This window comes from Gracilinanus agilis, chromosome 3 (assembly GCF_016433145.1).
Source record: "Gracilinanus agilis isolate LMUSP501 chromosome 3, AgileGrace, whole genome shotgun sequence".
Lineage (NCBI taxonomy): Eukaryota > Metazoa > Chordata > Mammalia > Didelphimorphia > Didelphidae > Gracilinanus > Gracilinanus agilis.
Window position 1 is genome coordinate 429,318,088 of NC_058132.1, and position 26,520 is coordinate 429,344,607.

Sequence of the window (26,520 nt, forward strand, 5' to 3'; positions counted from 1 at the left end):
CATGTTAAAACCAGGAGAAATGCGCATTGGCCAGGGGTGGGGGGAGTGCGAGGGGTGAAGGGGAAAGTAGGAGCATGAATCATGTAACCATGTTAACTTTACTAAAAAATGAATATTAATATTTGTTTAAAAAACAAAAAACAACAACAATATGGTACTAGCTAAGAGAGGGAAGGGAGGATCAATGGAATAGACTTGGAGTAAATAACCTCAGCAAGATAATGATAAACCCAAAGATCGCAGCTTTGGGGACAAAATCCCACTATTTGACAAAATCTGTTGGGAAAATTGGAAAACAGTATGGGAGGGATTATGTTTAGATCAGCATTTCATACCCTACACCAAGATAAATTCAGAATGACTTAAATTTTAAGAAGGAAACTGTAAGTAAATTAGGGGAACATGGAAGTGTATACCTGTCAGATGTATGGGAAAGGAAAGATTTTATGACCAAGCAAGAGATAGAGAATAATACAAAATGTAAAATGAATAATTTTGATTACATCAAACTAAAACGGTTTTATAGAAACAAAACTAATGCAACCAAAATTATAAGGGAAACAACAAATTGGGGGAAAAAATCTTTATAATAAAAACCTCTGACAAAGGTCTAATTTATCAAATCTATAAGGAGCTAAACCAATTGTACAAAATATCAAGCCATTCCCCAATTGATAAATGTGCAAAGGACATGAATAAGCAATTTTCAGATAAAGAAATCAAAACTATCAATAAGCACATGAAAAAGTGTTCTAAATCTAAAGAAATGCAGATCAAAAAGACTCTGAGGTTGCAGGGCAGCTGGGAAGCTCAGTGGATTGAGAGCCAGGCCTAGAGACAGAAGGTCCTAGGTTCAAATCCGGCCTCAGACACTTCCCAGCTGTGTGACCCTGGGCAAGTCACTTGACCCCCATTGCCTACCCTTACCAATCTTCCACCTATAAGTCACTACACGGAAGTTAAGGGTTTAAAATTAAAAAAAAAGAAAAAAAAAAAAAAGACTCTGAGGTACCACCTCATACCTAGCAGGTTGGCTAATATGACAGCAAAGGAAAATAACAAATGTCGGAGGAGATGTGGCAAAATTGAGACACTAATTCATTTCTGGTGAAGTTGTGAATTCATCCAGCCATTTTGAATGGCAATTTGGAACTATGCCTAAAGGGCTCTAAAAGACTGCCTGCCCTTTGATCCAGTTATACCACTGCTGGGTTTATACCCTAAAGAGATAATAAGGAAAAAGACTTGTACAAAAATATTTGTAGCCCCGCTTTTAGTAGTGGCAAAAAAAATTGGAAAATGAGGAGATGCCCTTCGACTGAGGAATGGCTGAACAAATTGTGGTATCCATTGGTGATATTTTGCTAAAAGGAATAATGAACTGAAGAAATTCCACTTGAACTGGAATCACCTCCTAAAGTTAATGCACTGTGAAAGGAGCAGAACCAGAACATTGTACACACAGACAGATACACTGTGGCACAATCAAATGTAATGGAGTCTTCTTCTAGCAGCAATGCAATGATCCAAGACGTTTCTGAGGGACTTATGAGAAATGTAGCAATCCAGGTATACATTAATCTTGATATCATTTTAAGCATGCTCAAAAACTGACTCTTGCATTGCTTATGATTGATTTCTGTAACCTTGAGTAAAATTGAACCTCAATCTTGCCAAATTCCTGGTCAGTTATCTCAGTCTCCTTATTTTACCTAAAACAATCAATTAACATAAGTATCAAACAACTGTAGATGCCTTAGGCCATATGAACTCCAGATCTAGGTGTTAGCTCTACCTATTGTTTTAGATTCTAACAGTTTTGTATCTCATGGTGATTACCTCATAGTGCTAATGTATCAGACCACTTGTTTTTTCCCTTCCCCTTATACTGTTGTAACTCCAATAAAAGAGCAGTATGTCAGCTAAGGATTAAGCTCTGAACCATCTTAGCTCTTTACTATAAGAGCTCCTAACCCTGGGAGCTCTTATCTACCACAACTTACTTGCTATCTGACTACTATGCCAGAACTTTCTTTGCCTGCTTGTCTTCATTCTTTCCTTTGTTCTCTTTCCATTAGTCCTTAACCAGTACCCCATTTTCTCTCAGTCCCTGGTTCCCCTTTCTGAGTGTCCTACCCACTAGGAATCTTTGTGGAATCAGTGGACTGCTTCAAGAAAGAACACTAACCACATCCAGAGAAAGAACTGTGGGAATAGAAACACTGAAGAAAAACGACTGCTTGATCACATGGATCGATGGGGATATGACTGGGGATGTAAACTCTAAGACTCTAGTGCAAATATTAATAATTTGGAAATAGGTCTTGATCAATGACATATGTAAAACTAAGTGAAACTGCTCATTAGCTATGGAAGGGGCATGGGGCATGGGAAGGGAAAGAACATTAAACATGTAACAATGGCAAAATATTCTAAATTAATTAATTAAATGAGTTAACTTAATAAAAAAAAGAATGAGGTGAGAGTGTGGAAGATGAGGATACATGGCATGTAGCATCCAGCTGTTGGAAAAAAATACAACAAAACTGAAGCATCTATTAAAACATTATAACAATTTCCAATAAATAGACGCCTTGCTGTTATGGCCATTATCACTAACATATGTGCCTGCTGGAATTTCCAAAGGCAAAAAGAGGGTCTTTTAAAGACTCTCATTAGATCCCTGTTTTAGGCCAACTACAGTATAAAGGTTCCATTAATCAATTAGCTGTGGTCCATGCTTAGCCCCCAAAAGGAACACTATGGGGTTAGGGTATTGGATGAAGAGGATAAAACAAAGTTATCTATTGCAATGGAAGAGCTTTTTTGTGCATTTGCACACTGTGCATTGTTCCTTTATTGGAGAACTATATTAATCAATGTTCAGAGGCTGCACCTCTGAAATAAAGAGCTGGCTGTTCACCAGTAATTTATTATAGAACCTAACATTCATCTGGCATGAAACAAGTTAGTACTCTGAAATCTGCCACCAAGAGTCATGTGAGGTTTAGGTTAGAGAATGGGTGCAAACAGGTAAGAGAGATTTTGTACAGAGATCAGGGTACTGGTACGTGCTGTATACCTGGAACTACAGAGCTTGTTCTAGAATGTGGGAACATAATAAAATAGGATACAGAGAGCTTCCAAGGAGAATTTTTTAAAACTTCCTGTTGGGGGAATAGCCTGAAGCTAACAACTTTCTATTGCTTGGGATTTCTACAAGCCTAGGAGGGGGGTTATTTCCTATCTCCTTGAAGCCAGAGCTTCAGATCCTGTTGTCCTCTTTTGGATACATCCTGCCTACCTGTGATCCACTTGTGTTCCAGTGTCCTGAGAGAGTGCTCCCAACTGCTGCAAAGATCTCTGCCAGCCAGCTAGTAAACTGTCTGTGAGAAGGCCTGAAGCCATCTTGGGTCTAACCTAAAGAGGGTTGATCCCTGAAATAAAAGGGTCAGCCTAACTGTTCTGAAAGACTATAAAATCTAACCAAATGTTATCTGGGAGGATTATTAGCTCAGGTAGTTAATTAGCAAGGATTTTCTAGACAACCAGAGTAGAAGTAGGCAGCAGGAAGACCAGAAGAAAAACCTTTGCAGGGTTCTTAGAAAGAGGGGTGGTTTAGTTAGAAGCCCTTATATCAGGGTATCCTTTTCCCTAATCCTCCCTTCCAGTTTACTTTGGTTTAAAATAAACCCTAAACTGTTTTGTAAACTGCCTAAGAGTTTGAGAAGCACACTGAGCCTGGTTGAGATCTGTCTTGGCCTTGGTACCTCACCTCTATAAAACAACCATACAGACTATCTACCTATTTCAATGGGCACTAATATAGATCTAAACCAACTCCATTCAATATTCAATAGAAGAAAAGTGTTTGCATGGACATCACTATTCTAAATATCTAAAGTCTCTAGGAAAACCAGGATCTCATTTTGATTATAAGAATTATGAATGAATAGGAAGGATCACATTTAGTTATTCAAATATTATAGAAAAAGGTCTCTATATCCAAGTATAATTTTATGGAAAACTGAAAAATTTCTTCCTATATGCCTAAAATGGAAGTAGAAAAATAATCTAACTCTTATTCTTCTCCTAAGTTATTCTCTCACTCCTATCCCTAGCTCTAATATAGTTACAAGACAAACACATAGAAATTGTTGTTAAATTGTTGAGTGACTGGGAGAAAAACTTTCAAAACTATTCAAATAATATGTGTTTTACACACAATAACATTTCAAGTAAACTAAAGCTTAGTAAAACTAACAAGAAGAAACTTTAATGGAAAAACTAAGTTGTTGTTTTTTTAAAAGCATTCAGGAACTTCATATCAGCAAATATGCCATGTTAGTACAATATTAAAGCAATTGATTGATTGGTTGTTGTCTTTTGTAGTTGAATAGGTCCAAAATGACATCTAATAATGTCGTTTGACTCACACATAAAGTAAATTTAAGTGAGGTAGAGTTGCATCATCAGCCTCACTTTCTCTTCCAGAGTCATCAAAGTCCACTGGTAGAGAAAAAGTCAAGACAACTGGTGATGACTAAGGATTCAGCGTGACTTTGGTGTGTTGGTGTCTGACCAAACTCTAGGTGCTCCAAAGCACTTGCTTCTGGCCATTGGAACAAACTGTTCTCATCTGCCCCTTCTTCCAGGCAAGTCTTCACAGGCCTAGGGGAGACACCCCCCTAACTCACTGACAGAACTGAGGTCTGTTGGTTACCCTCAACCACCTGCCAAGATAGTTTCCTAGAGTTAGCCACTGTACATATTACAACTTCTTGGAGTCATAAGTGAGAACAGTGTAGTAAATGGACAACATAGGAAGAAAGTAGCCCTTATATAGGGGCTTGGCAAATTCTCACACCAGAGATGTTTTCCCTGAACACCATGTGTACCCACTACAGCTAAGTGGCACAGCTGATAGAATGCCAGGACTGGAGTTACGAATGGTTGAGTTCAAATCTAGCCACAGACACTTACAATTATTTCAATCTGTTTCCTCCAACTCCAGATCTCAGAAATAAATAAGAACATATAGAGTAGTTTCAGAAAAGATCAGAGACAAGAGACAGATAGAAAGATTATTGTGAGGGGAAGTGATGGTATGAGAAATTTTATTTCATTCTCCCTCTAGGACATTGGAAGACAAGTAAAGATGTCATGAAGCTTCAAAGTATTACTTTTTATTTTATCTGCTTGGTCAATTTCATCAAGAAAATCTAACAGGCAACCAAACAATAAATAGTGACAATGAACCTGATACCCACATATCAAGTCTGATGGTTCACTAAGATAGGCTCAACCACAAAAATCTGAAAGAAAAAAATCCTAATTAAGAAATGATAAATGTTTCAAGAAAGAATCAGTATGAATGAATAGAATAAATTGTGACAAAATAAAATAGCCCTCAAATAAATAAGTCCACTGCAAAAGCTAAAAGAATTTTAAAAAATCATAATTTAATTTTAAAAGCAACTATTTTAATTAAGGTGAATCTAAAAAAAGTGAGCAAAAATAATTAAGGAAAAACTGATTTATCCTCCTTCAAAACTTAATCAATAGTACAGGCTTCTCTTGTGAGAGGCACTGCACTACTCATCAGCATTACAATCTTATTTTTTTTCTCGTTTTAATTATTTAATCCACCCACTATTCATCACTGTGAAGGCAGCACAATTTCTGATATATATCTATAATATTATGCTTTATATCTCTAGCTATGTTTGTGTATTTTAACAGAATCTGTACTTACATCAGTATACAAAGTCCATATAATCTTAAAAATATTGCTTGGGACTAATGAGAGGTTAAGTGGTTTGCCCTAAGTCATATAGCTAATATGTGTGAGAAGCAGAACTTTCTTTATTTTGTATTTTATTTATTTACTTACTTATATTTACATTGTTTATTAAAGTCATTCTAAATCAAAGGTGAACTATCTATAACCCACAATTCCTTATCTTGAAAATACTCAGTCTTAAAAAAATCTTTAATTAAAGGATAATGATTTTGGCCAAACTATAACTCTGTGGAATTTTGGGAAGAAACATCACACACATGATTTCTGGGGTCTCTGTTTCCCTAAAATGAAATTAAAGTTTGTCCCAGATCTCACATTCTGTGACTGATAAAAAACTGGTGGAAACTTAAATCTTCCTTCCACATCCCACAATTTAAAAAGGTCTACTTTTCAGTACTATTGTTTCAAGTTGATCACTTCAGGTTATGATTTATATGTTGTGATTCAAATTCAACAACTCTGAGATATGTCATCACCCTTTATTATTTTTGTAGAAGGCATAACTAAGCTTCTGACAACTTGTTCACAACCTCTAGAACATACTCAACTCTTGGCTCCTCCCCCCAAATCTAATCAGTTGTCATGTATTGTTGATTTTACTGCTTCAACTTGGGTTGATTTCTTCACTTAGTCTCCACTCACAGAAAGATCACTCTGCTTATATCTTCATCCACAAGGGAAAAAAAATTACCACTACCAAAGAGTCAATACTGTCAAAAGTGGTTCAACATCAGAAGTGGCTATGGTTTTATTAGTGGAAATGACATAAAGGATGCCTCTTTTGGGTTTTGTCTCCCTCCTTAGAATATGAACTTGTTGAGAGAAAAGATTATCTTTTTTCTATTTTTATTTCCAGCATTTAAACCCTAATTTTTTTTCTATTCATTCATTCATTCTATCTTTCCACTACTCTCCTTCAGATACTCTTTTGGCCTATTTGTGATTGTGTAAACTAAGATGGCACAGTGGATAGTGAGTTGGGCCTGACATCAGGAAGGCTCACCTTGAGTTCAAATCTGTCCTCAGACATTTACTAGCTGTCTGACTCTTTGCAAGTCACTTAAGCTTGGCTGCCTCAGAGAAGGAAACAGCAAACCACCTCTATCTATACGTTTGCCAAGAAAACCCTAAATAGGGTCACAGAGTCTAAAGGATGAAACGATTTAAGAACAACAAAAACTAAGCATTCCATACCTGAAATTCACTTCCTCCCTCACCTCTGCTTCCCAGAATCCCTAGCCTCTTACAGGGTCTGGACCATCTATCATTATTCAGAATGCCTTCATTATTCCCTTAATTGTTAGTCTATTCTCCTTCCTTCTTAAATTTTCATTTATATAAATCTATGAAAATGATATATTTTCCCCAAAACAATAAAATATTAGCTTCTTAGGTAAGCTCCTTATGACATATTGTTACTGAATGATGCTCAAGATATTTCCCAAATCCTAATATATTTTCTTGCAAAAGCAAATCTGAACCACAAAAATAATTGGTTCATGAGAATGTTGCTTATTTTAACATATTAATTACATTTATTTTAGATTCAAATTTAGATTAAAAGAAATATAAGCTAAAAAAAGAAGCATGACATCAAGCATCCAAACATTAATTGAAAAACTGAAAACTAATCAGTTGGATGGCAAAATTTACTAAATGATTTAAGTCAATATTTATAAATGATTTGGCTCAAGTTTTGTTAATTTCATGTAACATTAAATATTATTACATTAAAATTTTGAAACTTTTCAACAAAAGAATGAACACCAACAAATTGCCTCTTCTAACAACTCATGTGGAGCTGTGTTTGATGTTCCTGGCAGAGAAGCCTTTTGAGATTGAGGCTATTATTTAAGAACTTTGACAGAAATGTGATCTGAGCCCCTGGAAAAACATCAAGATCAGAAGACACAACAATTTAAGACTTAATCAAAAGAAAACATTTAGTTAGGCACAATTTAGCTTCTCTGAAATGGAATCAATACCAATTATTTATTAATATTTCATTTTGCTTATTAACAAAATGCTTTATATGTATCAAACTATTTCATGATTTTTGATATACAGATATAATATCCAGAGCATGAAATGAGTAGTCAGGTATATTATTATCCAGACAAAATTTTAAAAATCATTACTACTCTAAAATATTTATTCACAGATTTTAGTATAGCTAATAAAATTTCAAGTTCTTATATTCATCTAATAAAGAAAATTGTATTGAACTGAAAGGCAAAAGTAGATAGACAAATTTCACAAAAATATTATTTGTTAACTATATCCATGTTTTGAAATTCCTATTCATCTTTTCAAATACATCCAGGAATTACACTGACAAACTCTCTTTTGCTTTTTCCTTTTATTACATATCTATTTTTTAAAAGTTTGCCATAATATTATGGGGACATTTGTGTCTCTACACATTTAGATTTCTTTGGTTATGTGAAAGACAAGATAGCCAGAATAATGTTTATACTGTCTTTTAATTAAAAAAAACTATGGAGAAATAATGGGTATATAATTAATTTTCAATATAGAATGATTGATTAAAATGATGTTATGGAAAGGAATTATATTTAGAAGTTAACAATGTTATAGTATTTACTGTCTTTTAACCCTCTCAACCTCAGTTACCTTATGAGAAAAATATAATAGCCTCTTTTGGTCCTAAATTCTATGATTCTATTTAATAGCAGTCATTAAAAATAGCAAAATACAAAATAATGAAAAGCACCTCATTCTTTACTCTCAGCATCTTTCTTTTCCTCAGCATCCTTTCATCTAGACATCATTAATCTCACTAAATAGAAAGAAATGGCTCATACATTTATTGCAAGAGTCATTTTTAGGTAAAGGCAATTAGCCTCAACATAAAAACAGTGTATGGAAAGAGTCTCCTCTGGGCCAGTGTAGCATGTAATCTTTCACCGCATGTTATACTGACCTGAAGTAACTAGAAATGCAATAGATAAGGAAAATATTTACATTCATGTCATTGAACAAAATTTCATTATGACACCAGTTAATCAACCAATGGAAGACAATTAAAACTTTCATTCACCTAATAAACATAAATATTAAAAGTTCATCAAAATTCTACTAGCAAAACTTTTATCAATACAAAAGTCTTTTAAAGATTGAGATTGAAAGTTCTTCTTAAAGGTCTTTTACTTCTAAGTTAATAAATATAAAAAGAAACTACACAAAATATTAAAAATGACTACTAATTATAGATCACTTCTGATATTCAATAGGGAGTTTAAATCATGCCATTTATTTTAAAATATTCTTCCTGATTGTCAGAAAGCTTTTTAAGAATGATTTTGAGACTGAAATTTAAAGGGAGTTTTACTTAGCTGAGACTAAGTATCTTTCTCTAACAAAAATGATTTAAATTTAAATTAAAAAAAGAGAAGCATGTCAGGCATAAATTGGCTCTTGTCTTTTGATATTTTAGAGGATCCATTAATTATCACGTCTTGACAGAATATACCCTACCTTATATAGATGACACTACATCAAATGTCTACACTAATTTTTTTGTATGTGATTTCCCTGCCCTTTCTACTATAGTGACCATTTTGTTCTTGTTTTCTTTCCATAATTCACTAACTTTTTATTGGAAAAATGATTAGCATAAAAAAGAAATAAAATTAATATTTATCTGTGAAAAGAGGACTATATATTTTAAGATTAGCTATATTATTATGAAGTTTTCTCATTACTAGGAGTAGGGACCCCAAGATATTTTGGCTGAATATTTTTTGGTTGAATTTTTTGGCTACAGCAACATATTACAACTATTTGCCAAGGCTTTTGATCTTCTTCCATCAAGATTACCACACATTCATGATTTCACAGATCCTTTGAAATAGTGAAGTATTCTATACTGAAGCATTTTTGGTTTTGGAATATATACTCAAAAACAACTTGAAAAGAAGGCATCTTGCTTTGTCAACTAATACCTTTAATCTATGTTCTTAGAACATGATAATAAGAAAAAATACTTTTAAATTTTAAGTATTCCTTAGGTTTCAGTGAAATAGAATATAACAAGAATAAAAACCTGAAGGGACAAATATAAATGAGTTCATAAATATTAATGAACAAATTTTTAAAAGATAATGTATCTTTTCATATGGTATATTTTAACTTATGATGATACAGAATTTATTTCTAAAAATATGATCACATTTGTCATATAAGTAAAGGATTAATTTTAGGTTCATATTAAGCCACAAAACATACAGTTTCTACTATCATTCCCGTATAAGAGAAATCTATTTCGTATTTGAAAAGGTTAAGGAATAAAGAGAGACATAAAACTAGGACCAAAAACTTATTTCCTTTTCTTATCTTCTTAGTTTTTAGAATGCACTAAATTATATCAAATGTACAAATGAAGTAGATTAATTGTCTTAAGAAATCTGGTTTAAAAAATTCTATTAAACATAAATTTATTTGCCTTTAAAACCTTTTTTAGTATATTCCTGAAACGCAGTGCTATAAAGAAATTCATTTCCTTTACAATTTTTTGTTTTGCTTTTTTTACTTAGTTGCCCTAGAAAATTGGGCCCTAACTCTAATCTCAGAGGCCAGATTTATCTTGTAAATTGGTCTTATCCTTAAAAAAGATAATTTGGACTCAATCTCTTAACCTAGAATTTAGATATAGCTCTGCTCTAGGGGGTCCCCAAAAAAGATTCAGAAGACTCTTTCCATAAAGAAATGTATAAAAAATGATATGGATATAATCTATAGGACATTTATTTCCTCCAACACAAAAGAAATACTTAAAAAATACAAATGATTCATAAGTATCAAGTACTTAGAAATGGGGGGGGGCAAAAAAATCTCCACTTCATTATTGTCTATTAATATAACAGAAAATCTGTTCTGATTGGCTGAGGGATCTGATCATGTCTATAGGGGTCTATAAAAGAATAACAATCAAGCTAGCTGGAACTAAGATAATCTGGCAGGGAAAAGGAGTAAGCACTCAGTCTATATCCTTTAGAAGAAATCAAGTAGAAAAGGGGAGGGGAACCAAGGACTTTTATCTCAGGTATCTTCTGCCTATATCCAAGTTCATCTTTGAAATGTGATATAGTTTCAGAAAGCCCTAGAATTAGCACTAATGAAGGAACTCCCTTCCTCTTGAATACAGAAGATTACTGCCAGAGTTAGAATTGTTCATTTTTGAGGTTCACCATTTGGTCATGAAGAATCAGGGCAAAGTGAGAAAAAGAGAAGATATAGCCAAGGACTTAGGTTATTATGATTTCAGGCTCAACTGGGCAAATATATATGTGTTGCTGCCATGTATTGAAGCTGCAAGCCACTAATGGTGCTGGAAGTAGTAGGGAGAGGAAATGAGTTAGAAGAGGGTAGGAAAATAGCAATCCTCTTGCTGAAAGAACTATGTAGTGCTGGTCATGGATCAAAGGTGAATGTTTCTTCCACAAGACTTTTCCCCATCAACCTCACTGGCCTTTGACCAACTCCTCCTCATAGAAACACAATCAGAAATTGCTTCTACCTTTCAGTAAACTGTCCCTCAGCAAGGGCTCAATGTACATTTCTATCTAAGGAGCTAGATCATATGCTCAAGTGCCCAGAGGGCAAATTCAAGCTGTCTGTGAAGAGTGTGGTAGATGGAAGTGCTTGCTTTGGGTGGCTGGACAGAGGGGCGAGGCATGCAAAAAATGTCTTGTGGAGCAGCTCCAGCTGAGCATGCGCCAATACTTCACCAATGCTGCAGTCTATGCAATCATGTCTGCCATACTCATGTGAAACTATGTCATGTAATATTATCATCATGGAAAAGTTTGATTAAATTTTGCTTCTGCTTATTGTTACTATTAATCTTCTTAACAATCCTATTTAAAAATTTAAAATGTTATACATATTGTGGTTTTTCATCCTGAATAGAAGAAAGTGCTAATCTGCTAAACAAACTTTTTTTTTTCCATGTTTCCCTTTGGAAACCTCATCTTTACTCCAAATATGAAATACAAAGGAGTACCAGTCTTCCAGTATAATTTCAAAGAGAATTTTTCCAAGAAGGATGTAGAGGGGATAAAAATCTAATGTCATGTTTCCCTGCCTTATTATAGGGAAATTATGAATAAACTTGACAAAATATTAGTTTTTACTTTTTCAGGTAGAAGAGGAAATTTAAGTCTAAATCTATGTCTGCCGTGCTACTAGATTTTTAAAATTCTGTTCCTACTTCAAATGCATTAATCAATTACAAGAGGTTTTAATTCATTCCAGATCCTCATTAATAATTATACTATCCATTGAACATACATAAAAAGATCCCTGTAATTTCTCTTTCATATCAATACAATAATAGGATAAATATGTCAAACTAATATTCACTAAGTGTTTCTCAAACTGCTGCATGGATTCCTGCAATCTCCCAAGTATTGCAATTGTTGTTGCTTTTAATGAACCTTACATTGTTAATAATTAACAACAATAATAAATTTGTTAATAATTTTAGAGTATTTTGATATGAGTTCTGCCAAAGTTTTATTTAACTAAATAAATACTTTAACTATCATTGAAAAGTTTTGAGAACTACTACTCTATAAAAACAAATTACTCTAAAATTTCAACTCATACAATAATTATACCTTTTTAATATTTGTTTTCTTTCCATTTTTAGATCAGACCAATGATTAAATATGATTAAATAGGTTATTCCCTGTACAGAAAGTCTCTTTATCAAGACATATTAACAATTACTTGGCAATTATACTCATAAGAGAGATTCCTAGGGAACTTGCCTAGGGTAACTTGGGCAGTACTTTCAGAAAAAATGGAGCCCAAAAAGGCTAAATCTCTATTCATTTCTTCACAGCCTTTACCCACTACTTCAAATTACTTCTCTAGCTATCCCATATAAAAAACAACATTTATATAGGAATGAAAGGCATAGTAGGCCTATTACGCTCAATTTTTCTGATTCAGAATGGTAAAAGTGCTAAAGGGGAGAAAAAACTAGCATCTATTTTCAATTTTATCATTAGTCTACTTATACTCATTTCAGAAAACTGACTAATAAACAGACTTCCAGAAGTAGACCTGAAGAGACTTTAGGAAACAGAGTAAACAGAAGAATAGTACATATCCCAGAGAATATTAGGGTGTATACTCTCTCTTGGCCTCACTTCTATCCCAACATGTTAGAGCCTGAATTCATATTATGCCCAATTCAGGTACACAAAGATAAGTAGAAATATTATAGTTCTCTAATTAAATCTGGAAATAGCTTAACTCAGCAGGTTTAAACAAGCCCAATTTTTGACTTGCAGACTGAAAAATGAAGTTCACTGATACACATATGAACTAAATAACATAAAATATGTAAATCATAAAATCCTCAAAATTGCTAGTCAGATTTGAAATACTATGTTAGTATTTATTATTAGTATTAGTATACTATACTGTATGTGAATATTTTATGTGAATTTTAAAGTGCCTAAAAAGTACTGGATGCTCCAAGATTAATGACTTTTCTTACTACAATTCTACTACAATACCAAAAAAAACCAGGATCCAATTAGAATAAAGTACTCATTTTTAAAGTCAAAGAGTAATTTGAGGGAGTCTACACTTAAAACTAAAAAGTGAAATACATATTTTGTGGTTCCAATTTTGCCACCATTTCCCCTAATCAATGTGATGCATTCCCTACAACACAAATCTGGAGATTGAGTACCTGACTTCTAATCCAAGCATCACCATTTACTTGTGAACTTTGACAAGTCACCTAACTTCTCGGAGTCTGTTTCCTCAAGTGCAAATTGAGGAGATTTGACTAAATAGCTTCAAAATGTCTTTCAGATCTAAATCAATAATATTCTGACAAAATAGTTCAAATCCTAATGATTTATTCCAGAAAAAGTACCATTTTATACAATGTAATTCCAGAGGTATTTAGTTCTGTAGCAACATTATAAATGGAAGATAGATTCCTGGGATACCAAAACTCAGACAAGAAAAACGTAAAGTCTATCTTTAGACATATTGGGCTGCTGGGTCTCAACTGGCTTAGCCTGGAGCCAGGACAGAATAGGCAGAGCAGGTAGCTTAAATAGCTAAAGGCCCCAATTTGTGAAGACATGACACCAAATAATCAGAAGGACAGAGCAAGCAGAGAAAGATTAATGGCAGCTGCCTTGAGAATGAAAAGTTTTTTTAAAAAAATAGTAACATTCCAGGAGAGAAATGGGAAGAAGGGTTAAGTCTTTCTTTCCCAGAAAACTATCAATTGAGGTAAACATGAGGAAAGGAAAAAGAGAGGAAAGGAGAAAAGAGAAGATAAGGAGGAGAAAATAGGAGAAGCCCAAAAAGGTAATTGATGGAACAGTAACTTCTGAAATTACAGAAATTAGGGTAATTCTTTTCTTTTTCTTTTTAATCTCATACTTTTAGAGGGTGGAGGAAGGTGGGAACTTGTCCTATTCATTTTTTCCATGTGTTTAAGTGATTGAGGAAAAGCAACAGAACTGCTACTAATAAGGACCCATTCTTTATGATAGCTGTTTGTATAATATTTAACAATTTCTGATATTCAAAAATCTAGGTGAAAAACAAAGACTTTAAGTAGGTACCATGACTGTGCTGATAGACTACATCATATATTGGAAACCTGATATTAGGATAATTCTAGTGCATTAACAATATTTTTAGAGAGCTGTAGATTTATTCAAACCTAGGAGGCAGTTTAGAGGCATCTCTCTCCATGTTATAGAATGGGAAAACACGTCTCTTGGAGCTCCAAGAGCAGATAAGTGATTTGGCCCATGGTCACATAGATATTAAGTATCTAAGGTGGGATTTGAAACTGGGTCCTCTGAATCTAAATTCATTATGCTTTCCACAATACTTCCTTCACCGCCGAAAATGATATAAATTGGGGAAAGAGAAATGTAAGGGGAGTTCTTTTAAAAATTATTCAAAATATTTTAAGGTATCCTGACAATGCTGTAATAGTACTGATGTATTAATAAATGACTTCTCTTTCATGCAACAGAAACTAATCAAAATGACTTTCTCATAACTTCTTTAAAAATTAATAACATGACTGCTTTTTCTATGTGTTCAAGGAGTGCTTCATCTGTTAGTAATCTAAATGAACACAAAGGATTTTTAAACACAAGCAGGAAAGGAGACCAATAAGTTACTGCTGTTAATTAAAACCATTCTGACAGCCCTTCCCTTGGCCTTTGTGACTCCCCTATTTCCTTGTTTGCACAATTAAGTCAACACATCTGTACCTGTAGGCTAAGCTAAAGATGAATCAAATGTTAAATCAGTTTTTAAAAATTGGAGACTAAATAGTACCTTTTCCTAAGTATATTACCCTAAATCATGGAATATCATAAAACCTCATCTGAAACAACTAAAAATTCAGTTAAGGGCTAAAGATAAATGCCTTTAAAACACAAAGACAATGATTACACTGGAACATGTGTTGCTCAAAGATAAAAATATTAAGAATTATATAGGCACAACAAATAAGGTAACTAGTACAGGAGGGAAAAATAAAACTAATCCATTCCTTTTTGGCACACTAAGATTCATGAACTCTAACAGTCTATTCTCAGTTTACTCTGATTTACTCTGATTCTCTCATTTCTACTGACTAGTAGTGTTAAATTTGACAGTTAAAAAATGGTCACTAGAGCTTTCCTCTTTCTCTCTCTCTTTCTCTTCCGGTCTGTGGAGTACCTGTTAGCGCAGGCTTCGGTGTAAAGATGGCTAAGTCTAAGAACCACGCCACCCACAACCAATCACGAAAATGGCACAGAAATGGCATCAAGAAACCTAGGTCACAGAGATACGAGTCTCTGAAAGGGGTTGATCCCAAGTTTCTGAGAAACATGCGCTTTGCCAAGAAACACAACAAGAAGAGACTGAAGAAGATGCAGGCCAACAACGCCAAAGCCATCAAGGCCCGGGCAGAGGCCATTAAAGCTCTGAGCACCAAGGCCTCCAAGGCCAAGCTCCTCAGGCCCAAGATCTCCAAGGCCAATGCCTGGCGTGCTGACCACAAGATGGCCACCAAGCGTCCAAGCCCGAGGGTTGGCATCAAACGTCTAGGCCCCAAGATCACAAAGCCTGACTCCAAGGTTGCCAGAACCACTGACCCCAAGGCTGCCAAACCCACTGATCCCAAGGCCGCCAAGTCCACTGCCAAGGTCACCAAGTCTGACTCCAAGATCAAGTCTGACCCCAAGGCCACCAAATCTGGCTCCAAGGGTACTAAATCTGATACCAAGGTCACTAAGGCTACCAAGTCTGACACCAAGGTCACCAAGTCCGATCCCAAAGCAGCCAAGGCCACCAAATCTGATTCTAAGGTTACAAAGCCCAGCGATGCCAAGGCTGCTAAGCCTGCTGAGTCCACTGACTCTAAGGGCGCCAAACCAAAAGATGCTGGGGCTAAAGCTTCTAGTCCCAAGCCTTCAAATTAGATGCTTCAGGACAGAAGGACTTGTTTAAACCCTAAACCACCACTTTTTCTCAGCCAGGGTATGATTATTCACTATTTTGTACAAATAAAGGAAATGGTGAGTCAAAAGAAAAAAAATGGTCACTAGAAAATAATTGGTAATTTTATATAGCTGCATAACAGAAATAAACAAAAGAAATAAGTAGCAGTCACAAAGATATATTTTAAAATACTAGCTGTTAAGAGCTTAAAGAATTTCAAGTAAAAGGTTAGTTTAAAAAAAAAGTTTTGTGTGTTTTTTTTTAATTTCATTATAAAATTAAGTGAGGTCATGTGACTATGTTCTTCTGAAATTCCATGGAAGAGTCAGAAAGATTGAGGTTCAGGTCTGCCTTAGAGTTGGCTGGAAAGTTATTTAACTTTTTTAATCAGGAGTGTGTTGGTAAATGTTTAACAATAAGCTAAAAGAAGTGCTGAACATATTCTTAAATTTCATCTGCATTATAAACACTTTCTTAAGTCTAGGCATTTAATGAAATAATTAATTAAACAGGAGTAAATGTTCATACTGAAAAATTACCAATCTACTCCCCAGTGCTTCAATTTGGCTCTAGCATACCCTTGCTCTTAGAGCTATAGGTGAATGAGAAGATTTATATACCCAATATTGAATTATTTCTATTTCTAGCTTCAAAACTGAAGCTCAGGTAAGTCTTTCAAACCTCTTTCCTCATTCCTTTGTTAGCAAATTCAAGGAATTTACATATCCTACCCTAGAGAATCTTCTATAGCAGAGCAACTGAAAAATGAGGCTGTGGGCTCTCACTTGCCCCTTAAATAAAAACCAGCATAGGCCAGGTGAATCTGACAAGTAGCCAGACAAAGCCCTAGTGATTTTTTTTTTTTAGACTGAATCGGCAATGTCATTCTTAACTGGATAGGAACTAATCACAGGACCAGGGAGGTGATTTTGTATCATCAATCAAGGAATCCAGGACAGACTGAATTTGGACCATCTCCACATAAGCTATTTACCAACTAGAGATACCTGGGATATCTAGAGGAAAGCGGGATAATGAGCTTCCAAAATTGTATTTAATGATTCAGGATACTATAAGCCTTTGATTATCAAGAGAGATCACTGACCAATTAATGTACTGTTAATTGCTAACTTTGTCAATAAGTTGATTTTCTTACCTGGAACCCAGTCTTTTGGAATTTTTAATCAAGTAGTATCAAACTCATATGGAAATTCATCCCTGCACACCACATTTTGACTCAGAAAAAAAAATCACAAATTAACATTATTTATGTTATTACTTTCTTATTTATTTTCTTATTTTGTTAAATATTTCTCAATTACAGAAAAAAACACAAATTAACATTAGTTATGTTAATTGTTTTCTTATTTATTTTATTATTTTGTTAAATATTTCTCAATTACAATTTACTTTGGTTCAGACCACACTAAGGAGTTTATCTGCACCAGTCCCATATTTCTGTTCTAGGTAATTGTCTAAATATTTCAGAGAATGTTCAGATCTATATTAGAAAAGATAATTTCTTGAACTGTGAGGTCCTTAAACTAAATAAACTATACAGCCAATATCTCTTACCCCTATACATTTAGAATGAAACCACAACTGACATAAATCATCATTGAGCTAGAAATGTAATGAAACAACCACATGTGTATAAAATATGTAATGAAAATTGCTTAAAAAATTTTAAACCCAAAGAGATCATTAATAAACAGACTTGTATGAAAACATTTATAGCTGCGCTTTTTGTGGTGGCAAAAAACTGGAAAAGGAGGGTATGCCCTTCAATTGGGGAATGGCTGAACAAATTGTGGTATATGCTAGTGATGGAATACCATTGCGCTCAAAGGAATAATAAACTGGAGGAGTTCCAGGTGAACTGAAAAGACCTCAGTAATTGATGCAGAGTGAGAGGAGCAGAGCCAGAAGAACAATGTACACAGAGACTGATATACTATGGTAAAATCGAATGTAATGGACTCCTGTACTAGCAGCAATGCAATGACACAGGACAGTTCTGAAGGATTTATGGTAAAGAACGCTCATTCAGAGGAAGGACTGCAGGAGAGGAAACATATAAGAAAAACAACTGCTTGAACGCATGGGTTGGGGTGGACATGATTGGGGATGTAGACTCGAAACTACCACACCAATGCAACTATCAACAATTTGGAAATAGGTCTTGATCAATGACACATGATAAAACGAGTGGAAATGGGCGTCGGCATGGGTGGAGGGGGTGCGGGGGGTAAAGGGGAAAGTGGGAGCATGAATCATGTAACCATGTTAAAAACGAATATTAATAAATGTTTAAAAAAATTTTAAACACAAGTAATATAATTATTTCTTTAAAATTAAAAGTCATTAATACTAAATGACATATAAAATGTTTAAATGCATCAATAAGAAATTTATAACTGAAAGAGAATTTCATAAAATTAACTTTCTAACTCACTGCACATTTAATTCATTATTATGCTATTCTATAATTTATAAAACCATCATCCTATTTTCACTGCCTTTTTATTCATATCATTTACCTTTAGTTAAAACATAAATCCTATTTATACCATCCTAGATCACAATCAACAAAGCTAATGATTTTTTTCCAATATCTGTTGACCAAAAAAAATACTCCAAAATGCTACATACAAATAGTGGATATGCAATTTTTTAAACCACTATATGTAATTCCTGTCAGTACTTACAAGAGATTACAATTAATTTAGTTAATTAAAAGGAGGGGGTGCAGCTGGGTAGCTCAGTGGATTGAGTTAGGCCTAGAGGAAGGAGGTCCTAGGTTCAAATCCAGCCTCAGACACTTCCCGGCTGTGTGACCTTGGGCAAGTCACTTGACCCCCATTGCCCAGCCTTACAACTCTTCCACCTATGAGCCAATACACAGAAGTTAAGTGTTTAAAAAAAAAAGGAAAAGAAAAAGGAAAAGAAAAGGAGGGGCAGCTAGGTAGTCCAGTGGATAGTGTACCAGGGCTGGAGTAATGAGGACCTGAGTTTGAATCTCATCTATAACACTTCTTAGCTCTGGGACCCTTGGCAAGTCACTAAACTTGATTGCTTAGCCCCTGTCACTCTTATCTTAGAATTGATACTTTGGAGAGGCAAAATCATTAGAAGCAGCTAGGTGGCAAAAGCTGGGGCTAGGATTTTCCTGAGATCAAATATGGCCCAGGACACTAGCTCTATGATCCTGGGCAAGTCACTTAACCCTTTCTAGCTCAGTTTCTTATCTGTAAAATGAGCTGGAGAAAGAAATGGCAAAACCAATCTAATATCTTTTCTAGGAAAACCTCAAATGAGGTCACAAAGAGTCGGACAACATTGAAACGACTTAATAACAGGCTCCCTTACCACAAACTGAAAATATCAGTTCATATTTTCCTATTCCCACAGATAGCACTCCCTCCCCCAGATTTTCTTTTAGGTTAAACCTTTATTAAAGAGAAACCTTTCTCTATTTCTTTTAGATATCTGTTTTCTTTAGCTCTCCACAAGAGCCACTTACATATAACAAGACTGATATCTTGAATTGTGGTAATGTAGATATCATTTAAACTTAAGTATGAGTATATTAAGCATATATATTAATATATATTATTATGCATAATAATATATAAATATATATTAAGTATAAGTAATATTAATTTCCATTAAAATTTCAAAGTACCAACTCTATAGTCTATTTAAGTCTTTTATACTATGAATAAAAATATGAATAATCTTTCATTAGTAAGCCTCTAAATTTCATGAAAAAATTTTTAAGTAAAATAAATATTGAAAATCTGATTTTATCAATTGGGATAAAATTGTAAAAGTAAATTGGGAAGTCTGGGATAAAAAGATAAAAGCAAACATTACAAGGTTAAAAAAAATGACCATATCATTGAAATTGCATTAAAATTCTGGTATTTTTTGGTAATATTTCATAAGCCGAAGACTAAACTAAAGTGACGACTAGTCTTCTAATAATGGAATCAGAGAAACTTAAATATTCATGCATATATGTGATGTGTCAAAAAAAGAGATTAATCTGATCCGTGGTCACAAACTACTATTGGAATAAGATCTTCACCGAGGCCTTCTTGACTCCAAGTCCAACACATATGACCACTCCTTCCTTTTTTTTTTTGAACTTTTGAACTTTTGAAAGTTCATAGAATTAAAGTTTATATTCTAATAGATCTTAAAGGTCATCTAGTTCAATTTACTCATTTCACAAACAAGGAAACTGAGGCCCAGAGATATTAACTTGTTCAACAATCATACAGGTAATGTGTTAAAGGCAGTATTTGAACTCAAGAGAGTTCCCTATATTAATAAAAATCATGGTCAATCTACTGCTACCCATTTAGATTGAAACTTTAACTGTTTCATGATTTTTCACCTGGTTTTTACCCTTCAGCAACTGCTTCCATTCCATTTCTCAGTCTTAAGGGTCTCTTCCCACTAATTTATTCTATATATTACTGCCAAAATAATCTTCCTCATTCAGAGCTCCTATCATATATCTGTTCTACTCAAAAACACTTCAGTAACTCCTTTTCGCTCACTGTGAAAATAAGATTAGAACTCCTAAGCATAACATTGAAAGCTACCCATAAGCCAGAACCTATTTGCCCAGGATTATTTCATAATAACACTCCAGCCTAACCACACTTTTCATAATTAATTGAACACTGACTAAATCTTTCTAATGTCTGTGTTTGTTCACATTCTTTCCCCTGCCTAGAATCTTTATACCTCTCACGACTTCCACCTGTAAAAAATTCTGTCTTTGAAAGTACATGTAAAATGGCACCTCTAAAAATTCTTCTTGGATCATCCCTTCCCTTTTATTTGTCTTCGGTGCCATCACAATTCCATGAAAAAAGTAATTGTGGACCTCCACTAAAAGTTCCTTTTTTTTCTATTTAATTTTATAACTCAAATGCACTCAACAAAAGTTCCTTGTGTCTCCTTTGCTCCAGGCTCTGAGAAAGAAGTGGTTCTTCTACTTTCCAAAGTCAACTGCTTCACTTACGATTTTTATACTATCCCATCCTATTTGCCTAGAGTTTATGCCTTCAACCAACCTCCCACCAGTCTATTCATCTGTACTTAGCCATCAAATATCACCTTTTCTACTTAATCTATTTTTGATGCTTCTAAAAACATGGCCAAATATCTGCCATTCTTAAAAGCTCCTTTATGACACTCTATCATCTGTTAAAGCTATATTCTGTATCTCTCCTTTTTCACAACTTTAAGAAAACTCTAAGAAATTCTAAGGAAAAAACCATCTGTATCCCTGGTCTCTACTTCCATAACTCCCACTCACTGGTCAACCCTTTACAGTTGGGCTTTTCAACCCCACTCTTCAACTGAAGTTGCTATCCTGCCTGCAGTTCAATGATTTCTCAAATGCTAAATCCATTTTTTCCCTCTTTAAAACTTTTAACATTATTTTCCAATCCTTTCACCTTAATATCTCTCCTCCCTACAGCTTCATGATAACTATGTCTCCTTGTTTCCTTCCATCTCTGGCTGATCTTCAATCTTCTTTGCAGGATCAAAATGTACGTTCCTGCTCTTTGCGTCAATATATCCCAGGGATCTTTCATGAGCCTTGTTTTCCTTTTTTTTTTTTTTATACCTTCTCCCTTGGTAATTTAAACAAACTTTATGGGCCCAACTATGCTGTCCATGCAAATCTAAACACCCAAAATCTACATATATAGTCCTCATCAACCCTGAGTTCCAGTCTTGAGTAACTAATAGACTCTTGGGAAGATTTACCTGGATGTCCCCATAATTATCTCAACCTCAAATATTCAAAATGGAACTTTTGTCGTAAACCTGCCCTGACCATTTCCACATAACTGAATTCTGTTGAAGTTACCATAATCTCTATACTTAATCAGGTTCTTAACTGAGGAGTAATTCTTGACTTGTCTCTCTCCATCAGCTCTTATTTTTTCAATTAGTTGCCAAATAACATCTCTCATACATACATACATACCTACTGAGATATTTATTTATATCACATATTCATATCTGTTGTATCAATACTTTGGGATTCCTTTTTTTTTTTTTAAATAATCCATCCTCCCTAGAGCTGCTAAATAAAGCACAAACCTGACTGCATCATTTTTCCCATTCAAAAAAAAAACTTCAGTAGTTCCCTATATCTAAAGAGAAAATATACTTCTCTGGCATTTTAAAACCTTCATAATTTTCATCAAATTAATTTTTTTCCAGGATAATTTCACATTATTCTTCCTTACACCCATTTCAGATAAACTGAACTAAATTTAATCCTCACATACAAAATTCTATTTTCCATCTAATACTAGCAGAAGAGGGGAAAGGAAGATACTTGATAGATAGGTCCTATCATAAATGGTATTTTAAAACATACATACATATAAATAATTCATGAAAAAATATAAAAAGCAGATTTATTAAAGGCATCCTTTACTGATCCCAGTGCAATAAAATTGTCAATAATGTGCATTTGAAGAAAGGATTCAAAGTTCAACAGGGACTATACATTCTTATTATGAAGCCTAAGTTGATTAAAAAAATCATAGAAGCAATAGACATTTTCATCAAATAAAATGAAAACAAAGAGACAACATACCAAAAATTTTTGGCAAGTCGCCATTAGGGAAAATTTTATCTCTCTAAACACATTTATCAACAAAACAAAGTAGAAAACAATGACTTGAGTACACAACTAAAAATTAAAACTAGCAAAGTAATATATTTTTAAAGCAATCTAAACAAAAATAAAAATTCTGAAAATCAGTTTATAAAATAAACTAACAAATAAAACTAAGAATTTTTGAAAAATAAAACAAATTCTTACCCAATATGATGGAAAAAAAGAGCAGTCAACATCAAAAATGAAAAAGAATTCACAAAATAATTACAAGAAAATAAGGAAAATTATTAGAAAATATGCTACTCATTTTGCAAAAGGAACTGAAAAGTCAAATTAATCTGATATTCACAAATATTTAAAATCAGATTAGAATAAGTAATATATAATTTTTAAAATTTTTCTCAAAAAAATAAAACCAACTAAGCCATAAAGGAAATGTAGAAGAAGGAAAAAAAAATATCAGGACCATAAAGATTCACAAATGAATTTTATGAGAGCTTCAAAGAAAAATTAATTCTAGTGTCAAGTAATTTGTCTGAGGGGAAAAAATTGAAAAAGAGAAAATTTTACCAAACCTGTGTATGAGCACTGTCTATTCAGTGATTACTAACCAGGGAGAGCTAAAGAAGCGAAAGATCAAAAACCAATATTCTGTAAGCCTATCAGTGCAAAAATGTTGAATAAAATGTTATTAAAAGGCAACCAGAGGTTAGGGTTAAGATGGCGGCAGAGTAAGAAGCAGCTCTTAACCTCTCCTGACTGAAACACACAAAACTCCTCAAGGGGACATAAAAACAAGTCCAGACGAACGGAGGAACCCCACAACAGGGCACAGCGTGGAAGGTACCTGGAATAGAGGCACTTCCATGCTATAAAGGGGTGAAACAGCTCTCACTAAATCGCGGGCTGAGCAACCACCCCACCCCCACCCCCTCCACACACAACACCTATAGCACGGAACCCAGCTAAAAAGAAATAGAGCAAGTTTGGGGCACCCATCGAGTCATTGGCAGCTCTGGGCCTGTTCCTGAGAGCAGCAAGATTTAGGACCCCAAAAAGCTAACGAACGCACACAACATTTGAGCGCAGGAGCAGAGCGCAGGAGCAGTGGAGGCGTGGGTGGAGGCAGACACAGCCACAAGCTAATGCTCTGAAACCCTGAGTGGGGAACCAGTGCAGATGGGGATACGACTGTGGAAGCAGTGCCCTGAGACTTGTAAAGGAACCTCCTGCAGAGGATCAAGCAAGGGGGCCCACCAGGGGGCTTGACCGCGGACAGACCCTGAGCGCGAGGATAAACCTGAGAAACTGCTGGCCTAACGATGGCTACTCAGTCTCAGGAAGTTCAGAAGAGAAAGATTAAAAACAAGAAAAAGAAGTCTTTAACGCTCGACAACTTTTACACAGAGAAAATCCAGACAACCAAGGAAACAGAGGAGAAGAACAAACAAGCATCCGGACGCTCCTCAAATAAGGAAAACTCCTCACAAGCTATGGAAGAGTTCAAAACTGAGATTTTGAGGAAAATGGAAGCGATCTGGCAAGAAAATAACAGTTTAAAAGGTAGAATCTTGCAAATTGGAAAGTGAGGCTCAGAAACCAAATGAACTGATAAGCAAATTGAACACCAGAAATGACCAGATTGAAAAGGAATACCATAAAATTATGGCCAAAAACCATAAGATTACGGCTGAAAACCAGAAAATTATAGCTGAAAACCAGAAGATTACAGCCGAAAACCAGAAGATTATAGCCGAAAATCAATCACTAAAGGCTAGAATTGAGTAAGTAGAAGCTAATGATCTCCCTAGACAACAAGAACAAATAAAACAAAGTCAAAAGACTGAAAAAATAGAAGGAAACATGAAATATCTCAATGAGAGAGTGACAGACCAAGAAAACCGGTCTAGAAGAGACAATTTGAGAATAATTGGTCTTCCAGAAAAACCAGAAATTAATAGAAACCTGGACTCCATACTAACAGAAATAATTCAGCAAAATTGCCCTGAAGTCCTACAACAAGAGGGCAATATAGACATTGAAAGGATTCATAGAACACCTGCGGCATTCGATCAAGAAAGGAAAACACCAAGAAATATCATTGCAAAATTCAAGAGTTTCCAAGCAAAAGAAAAAATCTTACAAGAAGCCAGAAAGAAACAATTCAAATATCAAGGAGCACCAATCAGGATCACACAGGATCTGGCAGCCTCCACGCTAAAAGATCGCAAGGCTTGGAATACGATATTCAGAAAGGCAAGAGAGCTGGGCCTGCAACCACGGATCAACTACCCATCAAAATTGACTATATATTTCAAGGGGAAAGTATGGGCATTCAACAAAATTGAAGAATTCCAGGTATTTGCACAGAAAAGAACAGGACTAAATGGAAAGTTTGATATCCAACCACAAAAATCGAGAGAAACCTGAAAAGGTAAATAAGATACAGAGGGGAAAGAAAGAAAACTTATAATTTTTAAATTTGCCTTTTTAAGGGCCTCAGTGAGATCTAATTATCGGTATTCCTATGTAGAGAAATGTTATGTATAATTCTCTGTAGTGAACTCTATTCACTATTATAATATTCACTATTATAGTAATCAGAAGAATAGTTCACAGGGTGAGGGTGGAACACTAAATAATCTAAGATGACATGGAGGATGGGAAAGAGGGAGTGAATAGCAGGGGACACCAAGAGAAACTTGAGTGAATAAGAAAATAGGATATTCTATTACACACAAAGAGGGCATGGGAGGGAGAGGGGACAAATACTATTATAAGAAGGAGAGGAAGAGAGCATTAAGAGGTAATAATCAAACCTTACTCTCAGTGTAATCAACCCGGAGAGGGAAGAGTAGCTATACTATCCATTGGGACATGAAACCCTTATCTAACCCTTCTGAGAAAGTTAGAAGGGATAAACCAAGGGGAGCAGGGGAGTGGGGAGGTCAAAAAAAGAGAGGGGAGAAGAGGGAGGGAATTCATAAGGCCTTTAAAAACAAAAAGAGGGGGAAAAATAAGGGAAGGGGTAGAAAGGGAAGTTAATCAAGGGAGGGGATAAGGGATAGAGGCTCAATAGCAAACCACTGATTTAAAAGGAAAAAGTATAAGGAAAAAGGGGGAAGGAAGAGGGGAGGATTCGAAAATGTCAGCAAATGCACAACTAATGATTATAACTCTGAATGTGAATGGGATGAACTCGCTCATAAAACGGAAGCAAATAGCAGAGTGGATTAGAAACCAAAATCCCACCATATGTTGTCTACAAGAAACACATATGAGGTGGGTGGACACACACAAGTTTAAGGTTCAGGGTTTGAGCAAAATCTTTTGGGCGTCAAATGAGAAAAAGAAGGCAGGAGTGGCTATTATGATTTCTGACAAAGCCAAAGTAAAAATAGATATGATTAAAAAAGACAGGGAAGGTCATTACATCCTGATTAAAGGCAGTATAAACAATGAGGAAATAACACTGCTCAATATGTATGCACCAAGTGGCATAGCACCCAAATTCATAAAGGAGAAACTGGCAGAGCTCAAGAAGGAA

General features: G+C 34.7%; 2 protein-coding genes across 2 annotated transcripts in view; one reads left to right on the top strand and one right to left on the bottom strand.

Annotated features, from left to right (window-relative positions):
• The window catches only part of ROBO1 (roundabout guidance receptor 1), a 1,014,586-nt gene that overhangs the window by 381,364 nt on the left and 606,702 nt on the right, over positions 1–26,520 (bottom strand). The window lies entirely within an intron of this gene.
• Positions 15,559–16,409, top strand: LOC123242518 (60S ribosomal protein L29-like). The gene has a single exon (XM_044670324.1). The coding sequence runs from the start codon at positions 15,574–15,576 to the stop codon at positions 16,291–16,293; it is 720 nt and encodes a 239-aa protein (XP_044526259.1). The 5' UTR covers positions 15,559–15,573; the 3' UTR covers positions 16,294–16,409.